General features: G+C 43.2%; 2 protein-coding genes across 2 annotated transcripts; both read left to right on the forward strand.

Annotated features, from left to right (window-relative positions):
• The first annotated feature begins 3,914 nt into the window (after nt 1-3,914).
• On the forward strand, nt 3,915-4,862 carry LOC112120008 (olfactory receptor 12-like). The gene has a single exon (XM_029911736.1). It carries the CDS (start codon nt 3,915-3,917, stop codon nt 4,860-4,862), a length of 948 nt encoding a protein of 315 aa, XP_029767596.1.
• A 10,346-nt stretch (nt 4,863-15,208) lies between these two features.
• Nucleotides 15,209-16,012, forward strand: LOC112120011 (olfactory receptor 12-like). The gene has a single exon (XM_024218913.1). The coding sequence runs from the start codon at nt 15,209-15,211 to the stop codon at nt 16,010-16,012; it is 804 nt and encodes a 267-aa protein (XP_024074681.1).
• The last annotated feature ends 7,852 nt before the right edge of the window (nt 16,013-23,864 follow it).

Consider the following 23,864-nt stretch of genomic DNA (forward strand, 5'->3'; position numbering starts at 1 on the left):
CGTTCGGAGAAAGGCAAATATGGTTCCTCTCTTAAAAAAGGGGGAAGAAAGAGGACCCAGAGAACTGTGCATCAGTCAGCCTAACTATGCTATCTGGAAAGATACTAGAACAAATTATTAAGCAATCAATTTCCTTCTTTGGCAGGGTTACTGACGTAGTGGATGGGGGAAGCTCTAGATGTGATATATCTTGAATGTTCCACATGACATTCTCATAAGCAAAGTAGGGAAATGGGGTCTAGATGAAATTACCATACGGTGGGTACAAAACTGAAAGACTTTACTCAAATGATTATCAATGGTTGCTGTCAAGCTGTGGGGGAGGAGACATATGTAGTGGGAACCTGAAAGGGTCTGTCCTGGGTCTGGTGTTATTCAGTATTTTCATTAATGACTTGGATAATAGAGTGGAGAGTATGCTTATAAAATGTGTGGATGAAAACAATCTCGGTGTGGTTTGCAAGCACTCTGGAGGACAGGACTAGAATTCAAATCGACTTAGACAAGTTGGAGTCTTCGTCTGAAACCGACAAGACGAAATTCAATAAAGAAAAGAACAAAGCACTACACCTAGGAAGAAATAAATTTGCACAACTATAAAATGGGAAACATCTAGCTATGTTGTAGAACTCCAGGAAAGAATTGTGTTGTAATGAATCACAAACTGAATATAAGTGAACACTATGACATAAAGTATCAGGGGGTAGCCGTGTTAGTCTGTATCTACAAAAACAACAAGGAGTCTGGTGGCACCTTAAAGACAAACAGATTTATTTGGGCATAAGCTTTCGTGGGTAAAAACCTCACTTCTTCAGATGCATAGCTATGACATAGTTGTGTAAAAGGCTAGTATTCTAGAATGCCCTAGCAGGAGTGTCCTATGTATGATATGGAAGGTAATTGTTCCTCTCTACTTGGCATTGTTGAGGTTTCCGCTGGAGTAGTGTGTCAGTTCTGGGTACCAGACTTTAAGAAATATGTGCACAATTGGGAGAGCATCCAGAGGAGAGCAACAAAAATGATAAAGGGTTTAGAAAACCTGACATATGAGGAAAGTTTAAAAAAACTTGGCATGTTTAGTCTTGAGAAAAGAAGACTGAGCTGGGTGGGGAGAGAGGGGGAGAACACCTGATAACAGTCTCCAAATATGTTAAGATGTGTTATAAAGAAGAGATGTTCATTGTTCTCAATGTCCACTGAAGACAAGATGAGAAGAAACTGGATTAATCTGCAGCAGAGCTGATTTAGGTTAGATATTAGGCAAAAAAAATTAACTATAGGAATAGTTAAGCACTGGAATAGAATCTTCAGGTGCTGCCATAGATGCCAGTGACAAGACCCAGCTGCCATTCATCTGACAGAAGAGAAGCATATCTATGGCGGCTATCAGTGAATCCCCTTACAATCTGAAGCATAGTATAGTAGAAATTAATTATCCAGTTATCAGTTATGCTCAAATAAATGTGTTAGTCTCTAAGGTGCCACAAGTACTCCTGTTCTTTTTCCAGTTATCAGTGGAACTACTCTGGGAATAATGTAGCACAGAATGTGAGCCAAGGTGGCAGAATCTGGCACTAAATGTCAGTAACCAGCTTATTTTGAAGTGTCTTTTAGTTAAAATAAAAGTCCTCAGATTCTTACTAAGACTTTAGTCCTTCCTTACTCAGGCAAAACTCCCTTTGAGTTTACCTTTATAAGGACAGACTATATTCTCTATGAAGGTAAAAGCTCACAAATGGAACCCATAAAATCTCACAAGAGAAGATATAACTTTAGCAACAATAGAAATGTAGGACTGGAAAGGACCTTGAGATGTCATTGTCCATCCCCCTGTGTTGTGTTCTTATCCTATCTTCAGTGGACATGGTGAACAATTGCTCACCGTTCTCTATATAACAGCCCTTAGCATATGTGAAAACTCTAATCAGGTGCCCTTTGAGTACTCTTTTCTCAAGACTAAACATGACCAGTTCTTTTAACCTTTCCTCATATGCCAGGTTTTCTAAACCTTTGATCACTTTTGTTGCTCTTCTTGAGACTCTACAATTTGTTCAAATCTTTCCTAAAGCATGGTGGCCAGAATCAGACACAGTACTTCAGCTGAAGCATCACCAATGCCAAGTAAAGTGGAACAATTACCTCTTGTGTCTTACAGACAACACTCCCATTAATAAACCTGAGAATGATATTACCCTTTGTCCAACTGCATCATGCTGTGGACTTGTATTCAATGGCTGATCCACTATAACTTCCAGATCCTTTCCAGCAGTTCTCTGACCTAGCCAATTTTGTAGGATTGTAGTTGATGTATTCTTCCTAAGTGAAGTAATTTCCATTAGGGCTGTCAAGTGATTAAAAAATTTAATTGTGATTAATTGCAGGATTAAAAAAATTAATCACAATTTATCCAACTGTTAATAATAGAATACCATTTATTTAAATATTTTTGGATGTTTTCTACATTTTCAGATATATTGATTTCAATTACAACACAGAATACAAAGTGTACGGTGCTCACTTTATATTTATTTTTTATTACAAAATTTGTTGATTACCCCCTACACACTACTGCAATAATATTTGTACAAAATATGCCTGATGAGGTATCATTAAAAAACTGATAACACACTGGTCAATAATATCCAGGAGAAATGTATGTGATAATGCCGCATGTGGAATTCTGGATTCTCTCTGATATTGTTCTTTTAAGTCTGTGCTTTTAAGTCTGAATAGATGTTTAAACCAGGCATGTCAGGGGGAGCTGATAAAAAGGTTCTCTCCAGATAATGGAAAGAGAACCACACCTCAGACCAGGTGTGGCCAAATTCAATGAGCTATTCATTTGTATTGAAGGCTGCAGGAAGAGATCATTTGCATTATAACAATCAGCAATGCGGGAGAAGGCAGCACGGAAACTACCCCAGACAGCCTGATGTCCACAGCCAGCAGGGAAAAGGAACTTTATCTACAGACAGGTGTAAGAAGAACACATTTCAAAGGTTTTCTGGGCTAAAGAGAGGGGGAGTGAACCCCTAAGTCAACCTTCACCTGAGGAGACAAGGATAACCAGCGCCTTGGACTCGGTGGGGATCCCAGCTGAATGCTAATTGCCATTGCTGCTAAAGACAGACTGGAGATGAACTTCCCTTGGATACAAAGGCTCTAATTTATTAAGTTAGGTCTCAGCTATTAGAAAGTGTATTTTTACTTGTGTTTGTTTGTAACCCTGTCTGCCTGTATTCTAGCTACGCGGTGTCACTTAACCAAGTCTTTTATTTAATAAACTTTTGTTTTACTTCTCCTGTAAACCAATCCAATGCTGTGTTTGCAGGGAAGTGTGTCTATCCCCCAGTTAAGTAAATAAGCTGTAACGTACTAGCACTTTAACAGAGCTGCAACCTTCTGTGAATGTACAGGGGTAGTTGCTGTGCATTGCAGAGAAGGAGCCTGGGGCCTGGAGTTCACTGACTGTTACCTGCTAGGCAAGATTTGGGCTGGAAAACCCATGAAGAGTTTGCTGGTGGGGAAGACAGGCTGGTATGGCAGGGAGCTAACACAGTCTAATCACTCTTGCTGAGGCAGAGAGGTAACACAGTGGCTCACAGCTCTGGGTATCTCTAGCAGAGTGTGACACCCACCTGACAGCACTTTAATATAAACCACATTTCCCTAGTTTGCTTATGGGAATGTCATGTGAAGTGCATCAAAAGCCTTACTAAAAGCAAGTTATATCATGTCTAGAGCTTGACAAATATCCACTGGGCCAGCAGCCCTGTCAAAGAAGGAAATAAGGTTGGTTTGGGTCTTTTCCCCATTACCATCCTCCCTCTTTTCATTAAGCCCCTCACTGCATCTTCTTCATTTACCCATTCATTAATACTTATCTCATCCCTTTTCCCAAGGATTTAACAGCCATGGCACCAGTGAGAGAGGGAAACTGCACAGCAGTCACGGAATTCATCCTGCTGGGGTTTGGAAAGGGACGAGGTCTCCAGGTGGCCCCATTTGTGATATTTCTGGTGATTTACATAGTAACCATGATGGGGAATGCCATCCTGGTCCTCATCATCAGAGCCAACTCTCACCTCCACACACCCATGTATTTCTTCCTCATGAACCTGTCCCTTGTAGACATCTGCTGTTCCTCCACCATCGCCCCCAAAGCCATGGTGAGCTTCCTATCAGGGAGCAAAGCCATTTCCTATAACGGATGTGCCACCCAATTCTTCTTCTTCAGTCTCTTCATCACCACTGAAGCATTTCTCCTGGCAGTGATGGGATATGATCGATACACCGCCATCTGCAACCCACTCCTCTATCCAGTCACCATGTCCAAATGGGTTTGCATTCAGCTGGTAGTGGGATCATATATCTGCGGCTGTGTGAATGCCATTGTCCAAACAAGCTTCACCTTTACGCTGCACTATTGTGGGTCTAATGAGATTGATCATTTCTTCTGTGATGGCCCTCCCCTGATAAGTCTGTCCTGCAGTGACACGTTCCTCAATAATATTGTGATGTTTACCTTATGCGGCTTCATCATAGCAATCACTGCCCTGATTGTGCTTATCTCCTACTTTTATATCATCTCCACCAGCCTCAGGATTCGCTCTGCTGAGAGCCGACGCAAAGCCTTCTCCACCTGCACCTCCCACCTGGTGGCTGTGACTTTATTTTATGGGACCACTGCTTTCATGTATGCCCAGCCCACTTGGCTGTCTTCTCTGTACCCAAGGAAAGCAGTAGCTGTGTTTTATACCTTTGTCATCCCCATGTTGAATCCCTTCATCTACAGCCTTAGGAACAAGGATGTGAGAGAAGGTTTGAGCAGGGCTATGGGCCACAAATCCTTGACAAAATGAACCTTGCCATTGAACATAGAGACTGAGCACACCGTGTCAGGGTTCTTTTTAATTTGTACAAAAAAATCTGGAGTAACAAGAAAAAGTAAAACCAAATTATGACAAAATGTTTCATTGTTTTTCTTCTTTATTCCTTGTTCATCTATAACACAACAAGTTTTTGAGATATGTGGGTGGACAAGTAGTGTAACAGCTCATCTTTCTGTCTCTCTTTCTGTTTTTGACTGTTGTTACCACCTGCCTCTCTGTCTCTCTCTAGCTAGTTCTCTAGTTAGACCTGTGCACATCAGTGGCTCTGGAGATTATTGAGAGATTTACAGTATTCTAAAATGCCTGTATCATTTATGGAGACTTTTGTGCTACTAGACTTGAGACAACCACTCACTGCCTGGGCTAAAAGAAATATTCCTCACAATTTCCCCTATAATTGTCCTTTTTATGAAGCTGCTGATACTTATCACCATTATCTAGGGGTGCCTGGATGAAGAGGGACACAGGGCTGATGCTGTGTGTCTATTTCTCTGACAAGTGAAAATATAGCCTGTTAACAGCAGGAAAGTATTTCCATGGACTTCAAACTCTTATGTATATTTTTTCCTATAACCAAAGAATAGGTCTGAGCCATATCCAAATCCTAATTACATTACTGTACACCACAGAAGGACTTAGGCATTTAACAGATACTTTAAGTTCCTAAGTCCAACATCTGAGTGCACTGAGATCCACAAACCCCTGCTCAGCTGCAGCTTAACCGGTATTGGAGACCTCCTGAACTACCACTGGAAGGAGTGGATGGATCCACTGGTGCTTGGCCCATGTATGAGGCTCTCCACCCCTCATTCCCACCAGTGCATACTCCAGGTGGTGAGGGCAGCCTTACCGCTCACCTCTCAGGTCTTCCTTGAGTGGGCCCTGTGGAAGGGTGCTCCCCACACACCCCTCACCCCCACTAGGCCCCTGCCCCATGAGACATCCCTCCCCCTACAAAACCTGAGCCAGCTGCACAACCTGCAGCCACTCCATTTCCAAACCGCTCCTAGGAAACAGCTGTACACACTCATTTTCCATACTTTCCCTTTCCTCAAACTCGTGTCCTGCCCCAACACTAGTGGTGGGACCCCCACAACCGGTGGAGGGGGAGGAACCCTGGTGGGCCAGTCTGTATTCCACCTTTGCTAATCAGAATGGAAGGATGGGGACAGACAGTTAAAATCATAGAATAGTAGGAATGGAAGAGACCTTGAGAGGTCATCTAGTCCAGTCCCCTGCACTCATGGCAGGACTAAGGATTAGTTGGACCATCCCTAACAGGGAGTTGTCTAACCTGCTCTTAAAAATCTCCAATGACAAAGATTCCACAACCTCCCTAGGCAATTTATTCCAGTACTTAACTACCCTGACAGTTAGGAAGAATCTCCTAATGTGCTGCATGTGTGTGTTCTCCCGGTGTCCATCCCAGCTCTGCGCAGACAGCTGGCACAGCAGACCCCCGAGCAAACTGCCCAATGACCACATGATCTGTTAAGATACGAATGCACCCAGCCAGGTTTATTGTCAATGAAGCACGGTCCTAGCTCCACGGATCAATATCTACAGTTATACTAGCACATGTATGCCCATGACAATGGACGAAGCTCAGTGAATGGCGGGGCTTTCCATTTCCCCCTCGGCTGACCAAAGATGCTCCCTTTGAGACTTCATTTTATACACCAATACAAACAAGTTATGTATCACCTCTGATGTATCAGGGTGCCACCCTCTGACATATTAGCTTGCCACCCATTGCCTTGTACCTGTAGGTTTGATCAGAACATCTCTATTCATCATGCTGTCATCATGACTTTCTCCTTAAGATGGCTCAGCGTGTTCCTGTTATCTTTGGGGAATGTGTTTGGTATAGGGGTGTTCTGGTACCACCCTTCTGGAATGTGCTAGCATGAGTGCTTTGTGCCTAGCACCTCTTAGGAATATGTGATTTTGTAATATCAGCCATATGCTTGCCAAATTCTGAGAGCAGACCCTGCCTCTTGCTCACAAATTAACTTTGCTTTATATCAGCAAAGTTTTGACTACTTTTGCCCAGGTCTCAGGCCTCAGGCCTCATATCAGGCCTCTGATACATGGGCTTATGTTTCAGGCCCTCTTTCTACTCTTACTACATTTCTCTTACTACACAACCCAAACTGTCCTTGTTGCAATTTAAGCCCATTGCTTCTTGTCCCGTTCTCAGAGGTTAAGGAGAACAAATTGTCTCCTTCCTCGTTGTAACAACTTTATAACATTTTTCTTGCTCTTCTCTGGACTTTCTCCAATTTGTCCACATCTTTCATGAAATATGGTGCCCAGAACTGGACACAGAACTCCAGTTGAGGCCTAATCAGTGTGGAGTAGAGTGGAAGAATTACTTCTCATGTCTTTCTCACAACATTCCTGGTAATCCATCCCAGAATGATGTTTGCTTTTTTTGCAACAATGTTACACTGTTGACTCATATTTAGCTTGTGATTCCCTATAACCCCCAGATCCCTTTCTGCAGTATTCTTTCCTAGGCAGTCATTTCCCATTTTGTATGTGTGCAACTGATTGTTCCTTCCCAAGTGGAGTACTTTGCATTTCATTATTGAATTTACTTCAGACTATTTCTCCCATTTGTCCAGATCATTTTGAATTTTAATCCTATCCTCCAAAGCACTTGTAACCCCTCCCAGCTTTTTCTTGTCTGCAAACTTTATAAGTGTGCTCTCTATGCCGTTATTTAAATAATTGATGAAGATATTGAACAGAACTGGACCCAGAAATGATCCCTATGGGACCCCACTTGATATGTCCTTCCAGCTTGAGTGTAAACTACTGATAACTACTCTCTGGAAATGGTTTTCCAACCATTTACCACCTAATAATAGCTCCATCTAGGTTGTATTTCCCTAGTTTGTTTATGAGATGGTCATGTGAGAGAGTATCAAAAGCCTTATTAAAGTGAAGATATGCTTCCCCCCATCCACAAGGCTTGTTACCCTGTCAAAGAAAGCTATTAGGTTGTTTTGACATGATTATCTTCTAGGTGTTTGCAAATTAATTGCTTAATTATTTGTTCCATTATTTTTCTGGGCACTGAAGTGAAGCTGACTGGTCTGTAATTCCCTGGGTTGTCCTTATTTCCCTTAATATAGATTGGCACTATATTTGCCCTTTTCCAGTCCTCTGGAATCTCTCCCGTCGTCCATGACTTTTTGAAGCTAATCGCTAATGGCTCAGATATCTCCTGAGTTAGCTCCTTTAGTATTCTAGGATATATTTCATCAGGCCCTGCTTCCTTGAAGACATCTAACTTGTCTAAGTAATTTTTAACTTGTTCTTTCTCTGTTTTTGCCTCTGATGCTACCTCATTTTCACTGGCATTCACTGTGTTAGATGTTCAATTGCTACTAAACTTTTTGGAGAAAACTATAACAAAAAAGTCATTTAGCACTTCTTCCATTTCCACCTTTTCTTTTATTATTTCCCCCCTCCCCACCTCCATTGAGTAATGGGCCTACTGTGTCCTTGATACTCCTCTTGCTTCTAATGTATTTGTAGAATGTTTTCTTGTTACCCTTTATGTCTCTAGCTATTTGAATATCATTTTGTGCCTTGGCCTTTCTAATTTTGTCCCTACAAACTTGTGTTGGTTTTTTATATTCATTCTTTGTAATTTGACTTAGTTTTCACTTTTGTAGGATTCTTTTTGAGTTTCAGATCATTGAAAATCTCCTCATGAAGCCAGAGTGGTCTCTTGCCAAATTTCCTATTTGTCCTATGCCATGGGATAGTTTGCTCTTGTGCCCTTAATAACTTCTATTTGAAAAACTGCCATCTCTCTTGAACTGTTTTTCCCCTTAGACTTGCCATGAGTTAATGTATCATGAGAATGAAAGCAATGTTTGGACAGCCAAACTTGGTTTTAAGTGCCTCTGACATATACGTTTTATTGTTGTTATGACTAGAAATGCTTTGATGATAAGAGATCATGAGTAATTTGCTGAAACTAGGAGAATTGGTCACCCACTAGGGGTTACTATGATGACCCACTAGGAGTCACTATGAGTTATGTGCTTTGTTTAATTAAGCTATAAAAGGTTAAGTAAAATATACATTTTGGAGCAGTCCGAGGGATCTTCTCTTTAGTCAAGGATCTAACACGTAAACTCCCCAGCAGCTGGACAGAGGGAGGGCCCCCGGAAGCCTGGCTGTTGATCACACAAAACCATCTCAGACTTTGGGTAACTATAGTTTGGGGTGCTCTTAACCCATTGTCATTGCATACACGTGTGTGTGCTTGAGAACTAATAAAAAAGTAAGTTTTAGATAAAAGCACTCTGGTTTGTATCAATCATTCATCAGATGGAGGAGCTGTGTTCCCATTGATTTATTCCTGACACTGGCTGGAGAGAAACAGTTAAGTTACCATTGCTTTGGGTTCTGAAACCCCTGGGTAACAAATCCACTTTAAAATAGAGCAAGGGAGGACTTTATTTATAGCATTTAGCCTAGGGGTTGAGATATCCCTAGTTCAATCAAGCCCCTCCCCCCACTGCCCCGGGGATGAGAATAGGAATCTGCCACCTCTCAGGTGAGTGCCAAAACCACTGAGCTATGGGATTTTTGGCTCTAGAATTCCCTCAATTTCTCTTGTTCAAGGTGTTGCAATTTAGATGAATAAAAAAGCGTCATTGGTGGGGTAGTGGAGGGGAGGAAGAAAGAGAGAAAGTGCACAAGAATGACTCTATACCATGGTGGTTAGTGCACTCATCCAGACCTTGGATCTGGACCCCCACCTCCAGTGTTGTTTTAGTTATTTATTCACAGTGGTACTGCATCAGCAGGAGAGACAGATGGATTCCCCATATAAGAACATCCCATAACTCTGTGGTTAGAGTCTTACATGGGAAGTGGCAGAGCCCTGTTCAAATCACTTCTTGCCCTCAGCGGATGGGGGATGTGAACCAGTGGTCTCCCACATCCTATCTGAGTACCTGTACTACTGAGATAAAAGCAACAGGGGAAGACTTTCTTCCTCTCTCCCTTCCCCTTTGAAGAAATGCCTTAGTCACCAGACTCAGGAAAAGGGTTCATAGCTGAGAATCCCAAATTAAGCTAGATGCAGAAATCTCTGAAAGGGGCAGGGCTTAACACCCCCCTCTCTTCTTGGCATCTCTTATTGGCTAGCTGAGGTGAGGGGGCATCCAGTGTGCTTGCTTTGCAAAAGCCTGTTCTCAGACAACTAGCTCCCTGATGGGAAATCTGAGCACCTAACTAAAGCTTTCTTAATCCCAGTGATTTATTTCAAAGCACCTAGAAGTAGATAGTTGTGAATATGATCATCACAACACATAAATCCTTCTGTGATTCTAGGCCTAGGTGCCTAAATACCTTGATGAACCAGCGGAGACAACCCGTGCCTGCCGATAGTGGGGGGTGAGAGTGAGGGCAGCCAGCTTCAGCATTGTTACTGGGCATGCTCTGTCCATGTGAGTATGCTCTGTGTAAGCCAAGCAGCAAAGTGGGAGAGGGGGGCAGAATGTGACTCTGCATGCCCCCCCTCCCCCCATGCATCACTTTTGTGAACCAGGCCAAGGTGACTTAAAGTTAAGCGTTGAATGCCTAAGTACCTGTTGTGAATCTAGACCCAAAAAACTTCCATGGAGCTGCACTGATTTAGACCAGCTGAGGTTTTCGCAGTATCTTAGTTGTGTAGTCAACTGCTGGAAAATGGTGAGCAATGTGAAACCAGTATCTGGTAGTGGGCAATAATGAAGAACACAGGTCACTGGTATAGATTGATCTGGATTGCTTGGTAAACTGAGTGTAAGCAAACAATGTGAGTTTTAATATGGCTAACTGTAAGTATATACATCTAGGGGAAATGTAGGCCATAGTTAGAGAATGAGAAAGCAAAGAAAATGATTTGGGTGGCCTGGTGGAAAACCAGCTGAATATGAATTCCTGGTGCAACACTGAGTAATGTAGTCCTTGGATACATAAACAAGGAAATCTCGAGTAGGAGTAGAGAGGTTATTTTAACGCTTTGTTTGGTAGTGTTCCATCAGCTGCTGGAATACTATGTCCAGTTCTGGTGTCCAAAATTCCCCAGATTGATACATTGGAAAGGGTTCAGACAAGAATCCTTATTTAGTCTGCAGAAAAGAAGAGTGAGGGGGGATTTGATAGCAGCCTTCAACTACCTGAAGGGGGATTCCAAAGAGTATGGGGCTCGGCTGTTCTCAGTGTGGCAGATGACAGAACAAGGAGCAATGGTCTCAAGTTAAAGTGGGGGAGGTCTAGGTTGGATATTAGGACACACTGTTTCACTAGGAGGGTGGTGAAGCACTGGAATGGGTTACCTAGGGAGGTGGTGGAATCTCCATCCTTAGGGATTTAAGGCCTGGCTTGACAAAGCCCTGGTTGGGATGATTTAGTTGGGGTTGGTCCTGCTTTGAGAAGGGGGTTTGACTAGATGACCTCCTGAGGTCTCTTCCAACCCTAATCTTTTATGATTCTAAGAGCCATGAGGAGACCAAAGGATTAGAAAACATACCTTATAGTGATAGACTCAAGGAGCTCAATCCATTTAGCTTAACAAAGAGAAGGTTAAGGATCACTGTGAGTTTCTACATGGGGAACAAATATTTTAAAATGGTCTTTTCAGCCTAGCAGAGAAAGATATAACATGGATCCAATGGCCAGAAGGAGAAGTTAGATTAATTCAGAATGGAAATAAGTCCATCATAAATTCAGAGTAATCCCCTTGAAATTCTTTATCATGAGGATGAAGATAGATAGATAGATAGATAGATAGATAGATAGATATTATTTTCTCTGGTTAAGCACACTCTTTCTATGACTTAATCACTTGGATTTCTTTTATTCCCACCAGTCTGATCATAAGTACAAGTTTCTTGTGCCTCCTCTGGGGAAATATTAACAGAGTTCAAACACATTAACCATGCTTCATTTCAAGGCTTGACTTGTCTCACATCAGCTCTCTGGGCATCGCTTTAACTCTTTTATCACTTTGGCCCTGCCTCTGAAATCCTGGTGGAACCACTAGAAGGAGGGCTGTCTCCGTTCGAGGACACAGTGCATACTTTACTTTGTGCTGCTGCTTAGTTTAGCAAAGATATTGAGTTTATGTTTGAGATAGATGAAGTCTACAATAGAACAAACTGTTCTCTGCCGAATGTCCAGTGTTGTCTCTTCAAACGCAGCAGTTGAGATTTGCCATAATGCCCTGATAACACAGGCATCAGCTCCCCCAGATGCTTGATATTCTGATGATTTTACCTGGATTCCAAACAATGGTAAAAGGTATTTAAAGCTTTATTGCCTTATTGGTTTCCTGGTTATTCTTTCTTAATGTGTCTGTCTGCTCTCAAGTGTCATTGAGTTTAGGTGAACACTCCCACAAATTTCCTTTTTAGTACACAATATGAATTATATTTTATTTTAGCATAGCACTAAAAAGACTTTTTGTCGATTTCTTCATTTACCTATCACCATGAATAGCACTGTAGTCAATGGAAGAACTTCACCATAGTGAGCATTGTGCCACAAGGGAAGTGCTTAGAGAACTGGGTCCAAAATTGTTAAGTGTTTGGCAATCAACCAGTTCTTCCATTCCACATCACAAAAAAAGCTTGCTCTTGCAATAAATAAATAAATTTTAAAAATGGAGTCTGCTCCTGGAAACACAAAAAAGACAATGAAGACATTTATTGTTAGGAATCAGGCTATTGATTTCAACCAGGGTGTTGCCAGAGAATCATAGAAATGTACAGCTGGAAGGGACCTCGAGAGGTCATCTAGTGCAGCCCCCTGGGCTGAAGCAGGATTAAGTATGCCTAGACCATCCCTGAGATGTGTTATTCACACAAGTTATTCACAGGAGTAAGTTTGTCTGCAGCATCAGGACGTTAATAGGGACTTTGTTAACCAGCAATCTAATCAATAGATAGATTTTAAAGAGATTCCGGTGTGGCATATGCTGGTGTATTCAGGTGTGGCATCCCCTGCCATCCACTGGGGATTTATGATTTATTTTAAAATGCTTTGTCTCTTCTGCTGGGTATTAAACAGTAGCACAAACAATAGGAAAAACTGACCATTTAAGGGTGGAAACACAGCAAGTGACTTTACACAGGTGACTGCTGTGTAAAACGTGTTGTGTTCTCACTGGAGAACCTTGAATAATGTTTGCTCTCGAAGCTCTTTTACTAACAGTGGATTTTGAGTGATAATTGTGATAGTGGCGGGCAAAAGAAATTTCAGAGAGAAGTTGGATTTTTAAGATGTTGCAGCCCCTGGAAGAAAGATCTGTTTAAAAAAATGTACATAATATCCAACAGGGAAAGTCTCTCTGTCTGTCTGTCTGTCTGTCTCTCTCTCCCTTTCTCTCTCCTCTATCAATCTACCTGTGAACTCTGTGATCTAAGCTGTAGAAAGAAGGGAGCTCAGCACTGTCACCTGTGGATGAAATGGGGCAAGAGGGGCCCTGCAGATGTGTAAGGACTCCATTGCTGAGGGAGCTCCCTGCCACTGTCTATTGGAGAGCAAAGGGAATTGACTGGATGGACCTGGCCTCATTGCATTTCAGTTACATGACAGTGTGGAGCATTTTGGTTAAAGTGCAGTTCAATTTTGAGTTTTGGGATGGGGGGAGGTAAAGTGCAATTGACCTTGTTGGGAGCTAGAAGGACAAGACATTGACATTGAACGTGCTTGAAGTTGCCATGACAAACGACGTCTGTCAGGCACAGTGAGACAAGGGAGCTTGGGTAGAACTAGAAGAAGGAAAATAAGAGGGAAAAATGTGCTGCTTGTGCCTCTCAGGTGGTGAGGCCTTTCTCCAGAGCCCTAAGCACCACTGATCCCTTCCCAAGAGCTGAGCTGAGACTGTCGGACAGCGCAGTACAGTGGATGTTGGGGCAGGTTGATGGCCATGGGTGGGAGAGATCAGCATTGGCAACAGCTCCAAGGTGAAGGGTGGCACAGAGAGGCTGCACCAGCAGCTTCTCAGAGGCAGTGGATGGCTCAGGCAATGGATAGGAAAGGTGGCAACTGTGAGGGGACAGAAGGAGGCAGAGCTAGGCAGCTTGGACTGAAGCCACAGCAAGAACAGCAGCCAACCCAAGGGACACTGGTCCAGGCCTCTCTACCCAGTAAGGGAAGCTGAAATCACTGTGGCTGGGTTAGGTAGTAGAGCAGCCCCTGGAGCAACGACCAGCTAGAATCCTTGGACTTCTCCAACCCAGGATGACTAATGGTGAGGGGGCAGCTGGGGAAGAGGGAATCAGCCAGAACTCGTCAGCCACTTACACTGGCTAGAGGAGGACTGAGGTTGGGGCGGCTCTTAAGATACCCAGGGGGAATCTCACACCATAGAACTTCTTAATTTATTGATTGATGGTTTTCCTAAATCCAGTCTGTTCTCTTCCTCCTGTCTGCCCACCACAAATAAAGTTCTCTCCCTGGATTCAGTGCTTGCCAGTGAGGAAAAGTTTCCATCAAGGGTGCCAAGATGATGTACATCATTTCACAGGTTTCTGCGTGGGGGCTGAAGCCAGTGTGAGTGAAGTCTTGAAAGGAAGCCCATAGAAAAATTGAAGCCACTCCTTTGGGCTGCTGAAACTGCCTTGCAGAGCGGGTCACATATCAAATGGCCTAATTGGTTTTCCTTGCTGGGTTTACTCAAAACATGGAAAATTTCAACATTTCAAAATATATATTCAGACTTTACTCTGTCAGTACTCAGGCAAAACTCCCATTGAATGTCCCTGAGTAAGGATACTCTGTACAGCGGTTAAAGCTGTCAACTAGAACTATTTCAGTCTCTCGGGAGCATATCCTGATTCACAGAGAGAAATTATTAGAGTAATTGATGTAAAAGAGCCCATTTCCACCTCCCTTTTCTAAATCAATGGCCTTGCTCATGAGGGATATTGCCTGTTTCTTACTCAGCCAAGAAGAAGAGTCTTAACTCTGGATTATAGGGGAAAGAGGATTAATTTGGACTTCAGAGTAAATTTAAAAAAAAAAAAGACAAACTGGTGTCAGATTTTTTAAGGTGATTAAGCACCTAGTGGGATTTTCCAAAACATCTAGGTGAGTAACCTCCATTGATGTCAAGAACACTTAGGAGAAGTTTCAATGTGTCTTCTATATTTTAATCTTTTTTAACCTTTGTCTTGTTCTATTTTCTAAAGGAAAGGTCAGCTAAGGAGCCAGTAAGAGGAGGGAACTGCACAGCAGGAACAGAATTCATCTTGCTGGGATCTGGAAGAGGTCCAGGGTTCCAGCTTGTCCCCTTTCTGATGTTCCTAGCAATGTACATGGTAACTGTGCTGGGAAACACCATCCTGGTCCTCATCATTAGAGCTGACTCTCATCTGCACACCCCCATGTACTTCTTCTTCATGAACCTGTCTCTCTTAGATCTGTGCTACTCGTCCACCATTGCCCCAAGAGCCATGGTGAGTTTCCTAGCAGGGAGCAAAGCCATTTCCTACAATGGATGTGCCACTCAATTCTTATTCTTTGCTCTGTTCCTCACCACTGAAGCATTTCTTCTTGCAGCGATGGCATTTGATCAATACTCCACCATCTGCAACCCGCTCCAGTATCCCACCACCATGTCCAAGAGGGTTTGCATTCAGCTGGTGGTGGGGTCGTATATCTGTGGCTGTGTGAATTCCATGGTGCAAACAGGCTTCACCTTTATGCTGCACTATTGTGGGTCTAATGAGATCGATCATTTCTTCTGTGATGGCCCTCCCTTGATTAGTCTGTCCAGCAGTGATACGTACATCAATAATCTTGTGATGTTTACCGTATGCAGCCTCATCATAGCAAGCACTGCCCTGATTGTGCTTGTCTCCTACATCTATATCATCTCCACCATCCGCAGGATTCACTCTGCTGAGGGCAGACAAAGAGCCTTCTCCACCTGCACCTTCCACATGATGGTTGTGACTTTATTTTATGGTACCAATGCTTTCATGTATGCCCAGCCCACTTGGATATTTTCTTTGTATCAAAGGAAAGTGGTGTCGGTGTTTTATACCCTTTTCATTCCCATGTTGAATCATTCATCTACAGCCTTAGGAACAAGGACATAAAAGATGCTTTGAGAAGGCCTATGGGCAAGAAGTGCTTGAAAAAATGAACATTGTCCTTGAACATAGAGCTGAAATCCAGTGGGTCAAGTTATTGTGCAATACAACTGCATATTCTGACCAAATGTTCATTTTTTATTGTGAGCAAGTTTTCCAGGTATAAACAAATCTTTGGGATCCACAGTATCTATCAGTCTATCTATCTTTTTTTCCATGTGCCTGTCATTGGCTTTCTCTTTGTCTCTATCTCCACCTACCTGACTAGCTGACTTGTGGAACTCATTCTCTCTGGATATTATTCAGTTAAATATATTCTCAGAATTCTAAATTGTCTTTGATATTCATAGGGATTTCATGGTTCAGGATGTGAACCATCTACTGTCTGTCTGAGTTAGTAATACATTTTTTCCATGATTTATAATACAATTGTTCTGCCTTTGAAAGAGCTGATACTGGCCACCACTGGAGACAGGATGCTGCTTCATGGCAAGTCCCTTGTTCCTATAATGTTCCAGAACACCGGCCATAGAACATATTTAAGACAATAATATATTTCTGTATATATTTGCATATTGTGACAGGGTCAGGCCAGATGGCTACAGGAGAGTGATAGAAGGTAGATATATTAGAGCCAGATTAAGCAGGTCCCTGTTCCCTGAGTAAAATAATGGGCTGTTTCAGAACCATCAGGAAGTTGCTGGAACCAATTAAGGCAGGCTAATTAGGACACCTGGAGCCAATTAAGAAGCTACCACAAACAATTATAACAGGCAGGCTACTCCGGGCACCTGGTTTTAAAAAGGACCTCATTTCAGTTAATGAGGTGTGTGTGAGGAGCTTGGAGCAAGAGGCGCAAGAAGCTGATAGTGAGTAGGTGTACTGCTGGAGGACTGCGAAGTACAAGCATTACCAGACATCAGGAGGAAGGTCCTGTGGTGAGGATAAAGAAGGTGTTGGGAGGCAGCCATGGGAAAGTAGCCCAGGGAGTTGTAGCTGTCACGCAGCTGTTACAAGAGACACTGTAGACCATTGCAATCCACAGGGCCCTGGGCTGGAACCTGGAGTAGAGGGTGGGCCCGGCCCCCCCCCCCCCCAACTCTCTATTTGAGACAAGAGGAGGTGATCTGGACTGTGGGTCCCAGCAGTGGGGAAGGTCCCTGGCCTATCCCCCGACCCACTAGGTGGGTCAGCAGAGACTGCAGGGATTGTTCCCCTCCCTTTCCCCATGCTGGCCAGTGGTGAGGTTAGCTGAGTGAATGGCAGATTTGAGCCACTGGCAAAAGTGGCCAAACTGAGGGCTGCCATGAATCTCTGAGGTGAGCAAATCCGCCAATAAGCGCAGGACCCACCAAGGCAGAGGAGGAACTTTGTCACAATATTTACAGATACTTGGATAAGGAATCATCTCAGTCCAAATCCTTAGGTAATGTAAATTGGGTGAGCTAATCTGACTTCTGTGCGTCTACACGGATCTACACCAGCTGAAGATCCAGCCCTTTTTATTATCACTGATGTCCTGCTCGGGTAGCTGGTTGGAAATGGTGAACAAAGTGACACACTTGTATCAGATAGTGGAAACTGATAGAGTCTATATTCAATTGGATCACCTATGTACAATACTCCTATGTTGTGTCTTCAACACAGCTCAAAAAAGCAAGTGGCCTTGACTCAAAACTCACTCATATTTGTGTAATTAAGGAACGTTCACTTCCCCAGGTGTAAAACAGCAGTGACGCCACGGGAGTCAATGGGCCTGATTCCTCTATCAGTCACCCCCTTGTAAATCAAGAATTGACACCATTAGAGTCAATGGGACTGATTCCCCTGCCAATCAGCCTGATGTAAATCAGGAGTTGCTCTGCTGAAAAAATGCATTTACACTGTTCTAAACTTCTATAAAGAAATAGAGAATCATCCCCATTTGCTCTATATTTTAAGATGTAATAACCTTAATAAAACAAACAACTAAATAAACCTTTTCCCTTTTCATTTGGTCATGAAATGAAAACCACACTTCGAGTCCAATTCAGCAGCATTTTTTGAGAATAACATCACCCTGACTTTAGGGGAGATTTCTGTGCATGATGTCTTTCCAAATTGAAGTTACTATGGGGATTTACCATGGAACTCCCAGTTTATTAACCTGCAAACTTAATTAATGAAATTTAGAAAGTACCAAATGCAAAAAAAAAAAAAAAATCTAAGTATGAAGAGAGAGGCATTTTGTCTTATTTCAGTATTTGAATTCCATTCTTCACTGCTGTTTGGCAAAGGACAAGCTAAGAGATTCTTTCTTTCTTTCTTTCTTTCTTTCTTTCTTTCTTTCACATCCCTCTTGCAAAAGATCAAAGGCCACCATGTGGCACTCCCACCCTCATTCATAAGCACTGATTTTAATGAGAGTTAGGTGCCTAAATATATTTTAAAATCTTGCCCTTCCTCGTTTCAGGAGTCTTAGTGTTGTCAAATGGACTGTTAATGTCAGTAATTGCTAAACAGTGAGAGTAAGAAGCTCACAATTTGGCCCTTATTTCATGGGGAGCAGAGAACCATGTGCTTGTGATGTGACTTTACTTTTGCTGATCAATTTGGCGCAGTCATGCTGCCATTCAAGTCAATCTGAGTTTTACCAGTGATTTCAAGAGAAGGCGGGGTAGCACTTATTATAAACAAAATGTCCCTGGCTATTCTCTTCATATAAGCCAACTGCATATGTTACTATCTGAGCCACAACATATGGTGCCAGTGTCAGAAACCAGGATGTGGAGGGTCAGGCCTCATGGTCAGCACTGCCAGGCCAGGAACTGGAGAGAAAGGTCATATCTGGAGTCAGGATTCAAGAGCTGGTTTGGAAAAAAGCAAGAATGGGGCTGGGAGTCAGGCTGGAACAAAGTATGATGATGTCTAAAGGGGAAGTTGGCTGTCTACACTAATATGTTCACCACTGTTACAAAATTGTGATAAACCTTGTACAAAGTATGCCTTGTGAGGTATCATTGGAAAAGTAGTAATCTGCCGAGTATTATCATTTTATTATAATGTGTGTATCGACATTGTGTGTCGAGTTAGGAAATTTTACTATATGTTTATAACTCAAACATGTTATGTGTCTGAGAAACGTCCACAGGCTAGCTCTTCAGGACTAACAAAGGAACTGTAAACAAGAGCGTCTGCATGCCATTCTCAAAATCACCTCAAATGGCATGGACACAAAAGGTGCAAACTAGAATTGTAATTCATTTGACAAACTGATGGCAAAGCATGTACACCACTGAACTGCTTGAGTCCATGACACAGCAAGGATTTTTCTAGGAAAAGGGTCAAGATATAAAAAGGGAGAAAACATGATCCTGGTCACCTCTTTCCTGCCCCATTTCTGGACTGGTGAATTCTGACAGGGGAAATTTTAAACAAAAGAACTGAGGTCCCTAAGAACTATTTGAGCAACTCAGAGAGACTTACAGAAAACTAGCAGATTTAACATTCCTGCTGTCATTTTGGACTACATACTTTGATCCAACTATAATGTATTTTATTTGCTTTAACCTTTTAGTAACTCTCATTTCGTTTTCTTAGTTAATAAATCTTTGGTTAGTTTATTAAAGGATTGACTACAGAGTTGTCTTTGGTGTAAGGTCCTGAGCATCAATTGACCGGGGTAAGTGACTCGCCCTCTGGGGCTGGAAGAACCTAATGTGTGGTGATTTTTGGTTTTAATAAGCTTTCATTACAGAAGTCCAGTTTGTCTGGGTGGTAACATAGGCTGGAGTGTCTAAGGGGCCTATCTGTGGCTCCATTTTAATCCAGTATAGCAATCCAGGAGCACACATTTATTGCTGGTTTGGTTAAATCTAATTATAGTATATACCACCACTGTGGGGGTGTCTTCCCAGGTTTTGACAGTCTGGCCTGAGTTTGGCCCTCTCAGCTGTGACCCATATGGTGACATAAGGGCTGGACTGGAACAGGAATATGTCTGGAGCAAGACTGGGCACAAGGATGGAGTCAGAGCAGCGCTGGGGCAGGATTGGGGACAAGACTGGAGTCAGAGCCGGGATGGGAACAAAGCTGGAGTAAGAGCAGGGCTGGATCAGTCTAAGGCCTATGAAGTCTGTCACCGCTATCAGGCAGGGAAGAGTCCAAGCCATGAAGTGATGTTGAGCAGACTGAGCTGCTGTTCCTCCTGTGGGGCTTATATACCTGTCCTGAGAGCCACCAGCCCAGCGCCTGGCTAGTGGATTGGCTGGAGCCTAGCACAGGAATGACTCATCACCGCATGTGCCTTAATCAGGTTGTAGTTCCTGGATGACTCCTCACCTCACAGACAGGTTCTGACCCCATGGCCTAAAGCAAAGCCCATTGAAATCAATGGGAGTCTTTTCATGGACTGTACAGGGCCCTAGATGGAGCCCTCCCCTCTGCCATGGTGCATGCATCCTGAGTCGTTGTGAAACACAGGGTGTCACCTTTGACTTTCCAGCACCTGGCTGAGAGAGAAGCTTTACCAAAAGAATAGACTCCAGTGGCTAAAGGGAAACATGATTGGTGAGCTGGTTGAGTGCAGTTTCCTGCTTCTGTGGACCAGATTTAGAAAGGGACTTAGAAGGCGCAACACTGGGTGTCCCTGGTGCCTAACTTTTAGATGCCTAGGAAATCACTGTGATTCAAAAAGCCTCAGTTCAGCACCTACACTCCCCATGTAAAGACTAGAGGGCCTCAGAATGGGATTCTCTAGACCCAGCAGACTACTCGGGATGCTGCCTAAGGTTACCAATGGGAGATGGCAAGGAAGGGAGTTCAAGGCCTAAACCCATGCTGGAGGGAGGCATCTTTCTCTGGTGGAAGTCACATCTGTGAACCCTTTCCTCTAGTTAGGCACCCACTCTACTTTTGCAATAATCTGCAGAGGGGAAGCTCCCTCCTACCTTTTAGTGCAGTGGTTAGAATATTCACCTGGGATGCGGGAGCTCCCTGGCTCAAGTCTCCCCTCAACCCAAGGGGAGAGAAGGGATTTGAACAGAGACCTGCCATCATGTAGCTGAGTGCCCAACCCACTGAGCTCTGCGATATTTTGATGTGGGGCTCTCTCAGTGTCCCCTGTTGAGCTGTCCTACTTTGGATTAAATTATGAAAGAGACACAGAGCCAGAAAGAGAGAGCGAGAGCACATGAGAATGACCCTGTAACTTGGTGACTGGAGCAGACACCCAGAATCCAGTCGACCTCCTCCAATGACTGATTATTTATCCAAAATGGAACAGATTCAATGGCAGATAAAGAGGGAGTCCCATATCAAAGTATCCCATAACCCAAAATCTAGGGCACTTCCCTCAGAGTTAGCGGATTACTGTTTAAAACCCTTCTCCCTGTCAGGTGAAGGGGGAAGTTGAACCCATGGTCTCCAACATCCTAGCAGAGTACTCCACCACTGGGCTAAAAATTATGAGCAAGCTCTTCCTCCTCCCCCACCCCATAGGCTGTTTTATGTGGAATTAGGTGTGGCCTGAGCATGCTTAATGGATCAGGCCTGCAGGGAAGTTAGGCAGAAAATCTTCCCCTGATTCGTGCATCTCTCTGGGGCTTAGAAATCCTGATGGCTAAAGTGAGGTAGCCACACACATGCTCAGAGGCAGAAACATGGGCCGCTAGGGAGCACTGACTGTAAAAACATAGGTGCCAAGTGGTTTAGGCCCCTCCAGAGTTAGGTGGCAGCTGAGTAAGTTTTTGTGAATACTGGTGTTGCCTGATCCTGGGATTTAGGCACTTAAGTCCCTTTGTGAATCTAACCCTGTGAGTTCAGCGAGAGATAAGCTGTGTCTGTGTCACTTGAACAAATTGAACAAGAACATTTCAGAATGCTATACATCAGCACTGATCCACTGACCTCAATGGCTTAGTTGAGCAATGATGATTTATACTAACTGGAGATCTGGCCAGTTGACTCCACTGGGGCAATGGTTGATTGACACCAGCTGAGCTTCTGGTCCCATTGATTCCAATGGAGCTATGACACTGACACTATCTTGGGATCTAGACTTCAGTGATGCCATGTCAATTTACACTAACTGGGATTAACATCAGATTTAATGGAGCTATATCAATTCAGACCAGCTGGGGATCTGGCCTTTTGACCAGAAAGACTTGATCAATTAACTTGGTGTTGAACTGGTCATCTTCAAGAGAGACATTTTATGGATCTTTTCCCTTAAGCATTAAAAACACTTCTATTCTGTTCCATTCTATTCTAATTAGTTTTTTTAAAAATATCACTAGGCACCTATCTCCATCTCTAGGGTCACAGAATCATAGACTTTAAGGTCAGAAGGGACCATTATGATTGTCTAGTCTGACCTCCTGCACAACGCAGGCCACAGAATCTCACCCCCCCCCCCCACTCCTGTAACAAACCCCTAACCTATGTCTGAGCTATTGAAGTCCTGAAATTGTGGTTTAAAGACCTCAAGGTGCAGAGAATCCTTCAGCAAGTGACTCATGCCCCACGCTGCAGAGGAAGACGAAAAACCCCCAGGGCCTCTGCCAGTCTGCCATGGAGGAAAATTCCTTCCCGACCCCAAATATGGTGATCAGCTAAACCCTGAGCATGTGGGCAAGACTCACCAGCCAGACACCCAGGAAAGAATTATCTGTAGTAACTCAGATCCCACCCCCATCTAACAACCCATCACAAGCCATTGGGTATATCTACTGCTAATAGTCAAAAATCAATTAATTGCCAAAATTAGGCTATCCCATCATACCATCCCCTCCATAAATTTATCACGCTTAGTCTTGAAGCCAGATATGTCTTTTGCCCCCACTGCTCCCCTTGGAAGGCTGTTCCAGAACTTCACTCCTATGATGGTTAGAAACCTTCGTCTAATTTCAAGTCTAAACTTCCTGATGGCCAGTTTATATCCATTTGTTCTTGTGTCCACATTGGTACTGAGCTTAAATAATTCCTCTCCCTCCCTGGTATTTATTCCTCTTATATATTTATAGAGAGCAATCATAGCTCCCCTTAGCCTTCTTTTGCTTAGGCTAAACAAGCCAAGCTCTTTGAGTCTCCTTTCATAAGACAGGTTTTCCATTATGCGGATCATCCTAGTAGCCCTTTTCTGTACCTGTTCCAGTTTGAATTAATCCTTCTTAGGCCTGGTCTACACTACGACTTTAATTCGGATTTAGCTGCGTTAATCCGAATTAATCCTTAACTCGTCCACACAACGGAGCCAGTTACTTCGAATTAAAGGGCGCTTAAAATCGATTTCTGTACTCCACCCCGACGAGCGGAGTAGCACCAAAATCGATTTTGTAAATTCGAATTAGAGGTAGTGTGGCCGCACACCACCAAATTAATGTGGTTAAAATTAATGGGGTAGTGTGGCCGCACACCACCGAATTAATGTGGTTAAAAACCGAATTAATGTGCTTAGTGTGGCCGCACACAATCGAATTTATACAATCTGTTTCCCAAATTCGAATTATCGAAATTCGAATTAATCTCGTAGTGTAGACGTACCCTTAAACATGGGAGACCAGAACTGCACACAATATTCCAGATGGGGTCTCACCAGTGCCTTGTATAATGGTACTAACACCTCCTTATCTCTACTAGAAATACCTCACCTGATTCATCCCAGGACCGCATTAGCTTTTTTTCATGGCCATATCACACTGGCGGCTCATAGTCATCCTGTGATCAACCAATACTCCGAGGTCCTTCTCCTCCTCTGTTACTTCCAAGTGATGCGTCCCCAGTTTATAACATAAATTCTTGTTATTAATCCCTAAATGCATGACCTTGCACTTTTCACTATTAAATTTCATTACTATTACTCCAGTTTACAAGGTCATCC

The sequence above is a fragment of the Terrapene carolina genome, unplaced genomic scaffold, assembly GCF_002925995.2.
Source record: "Terrapene carolina triunguis isolate 2854851 unplaced genomic scaffold, T_m_triunguis-2.0 Scaffold119, whole genome shotgun sequence".
In the NCBI taxonomy this organism is placed as follows: Eukaryota; Metazoa; Chordata; order Testudines; family Emydidae; genus Terrapene; species Terrapene triunguis.

What these genes read in the sequence shown, in the direction of transcription:
- LOC112120008 (XM_029911736.1), top strand. Translation starts at nt 3,915, where the DNA reads ATGGCACCAGTGAGAGAGGGAAACTGCACAGCAGTCACGGAATTCATC.
- LOC112120011 (XM_024218913.1), top strand. Translation starts at nt 15,209, where the DNA reads ATGTTCCTAGCAATGTACATGGTAACTGTGCTGGGAAACACCATCCTG.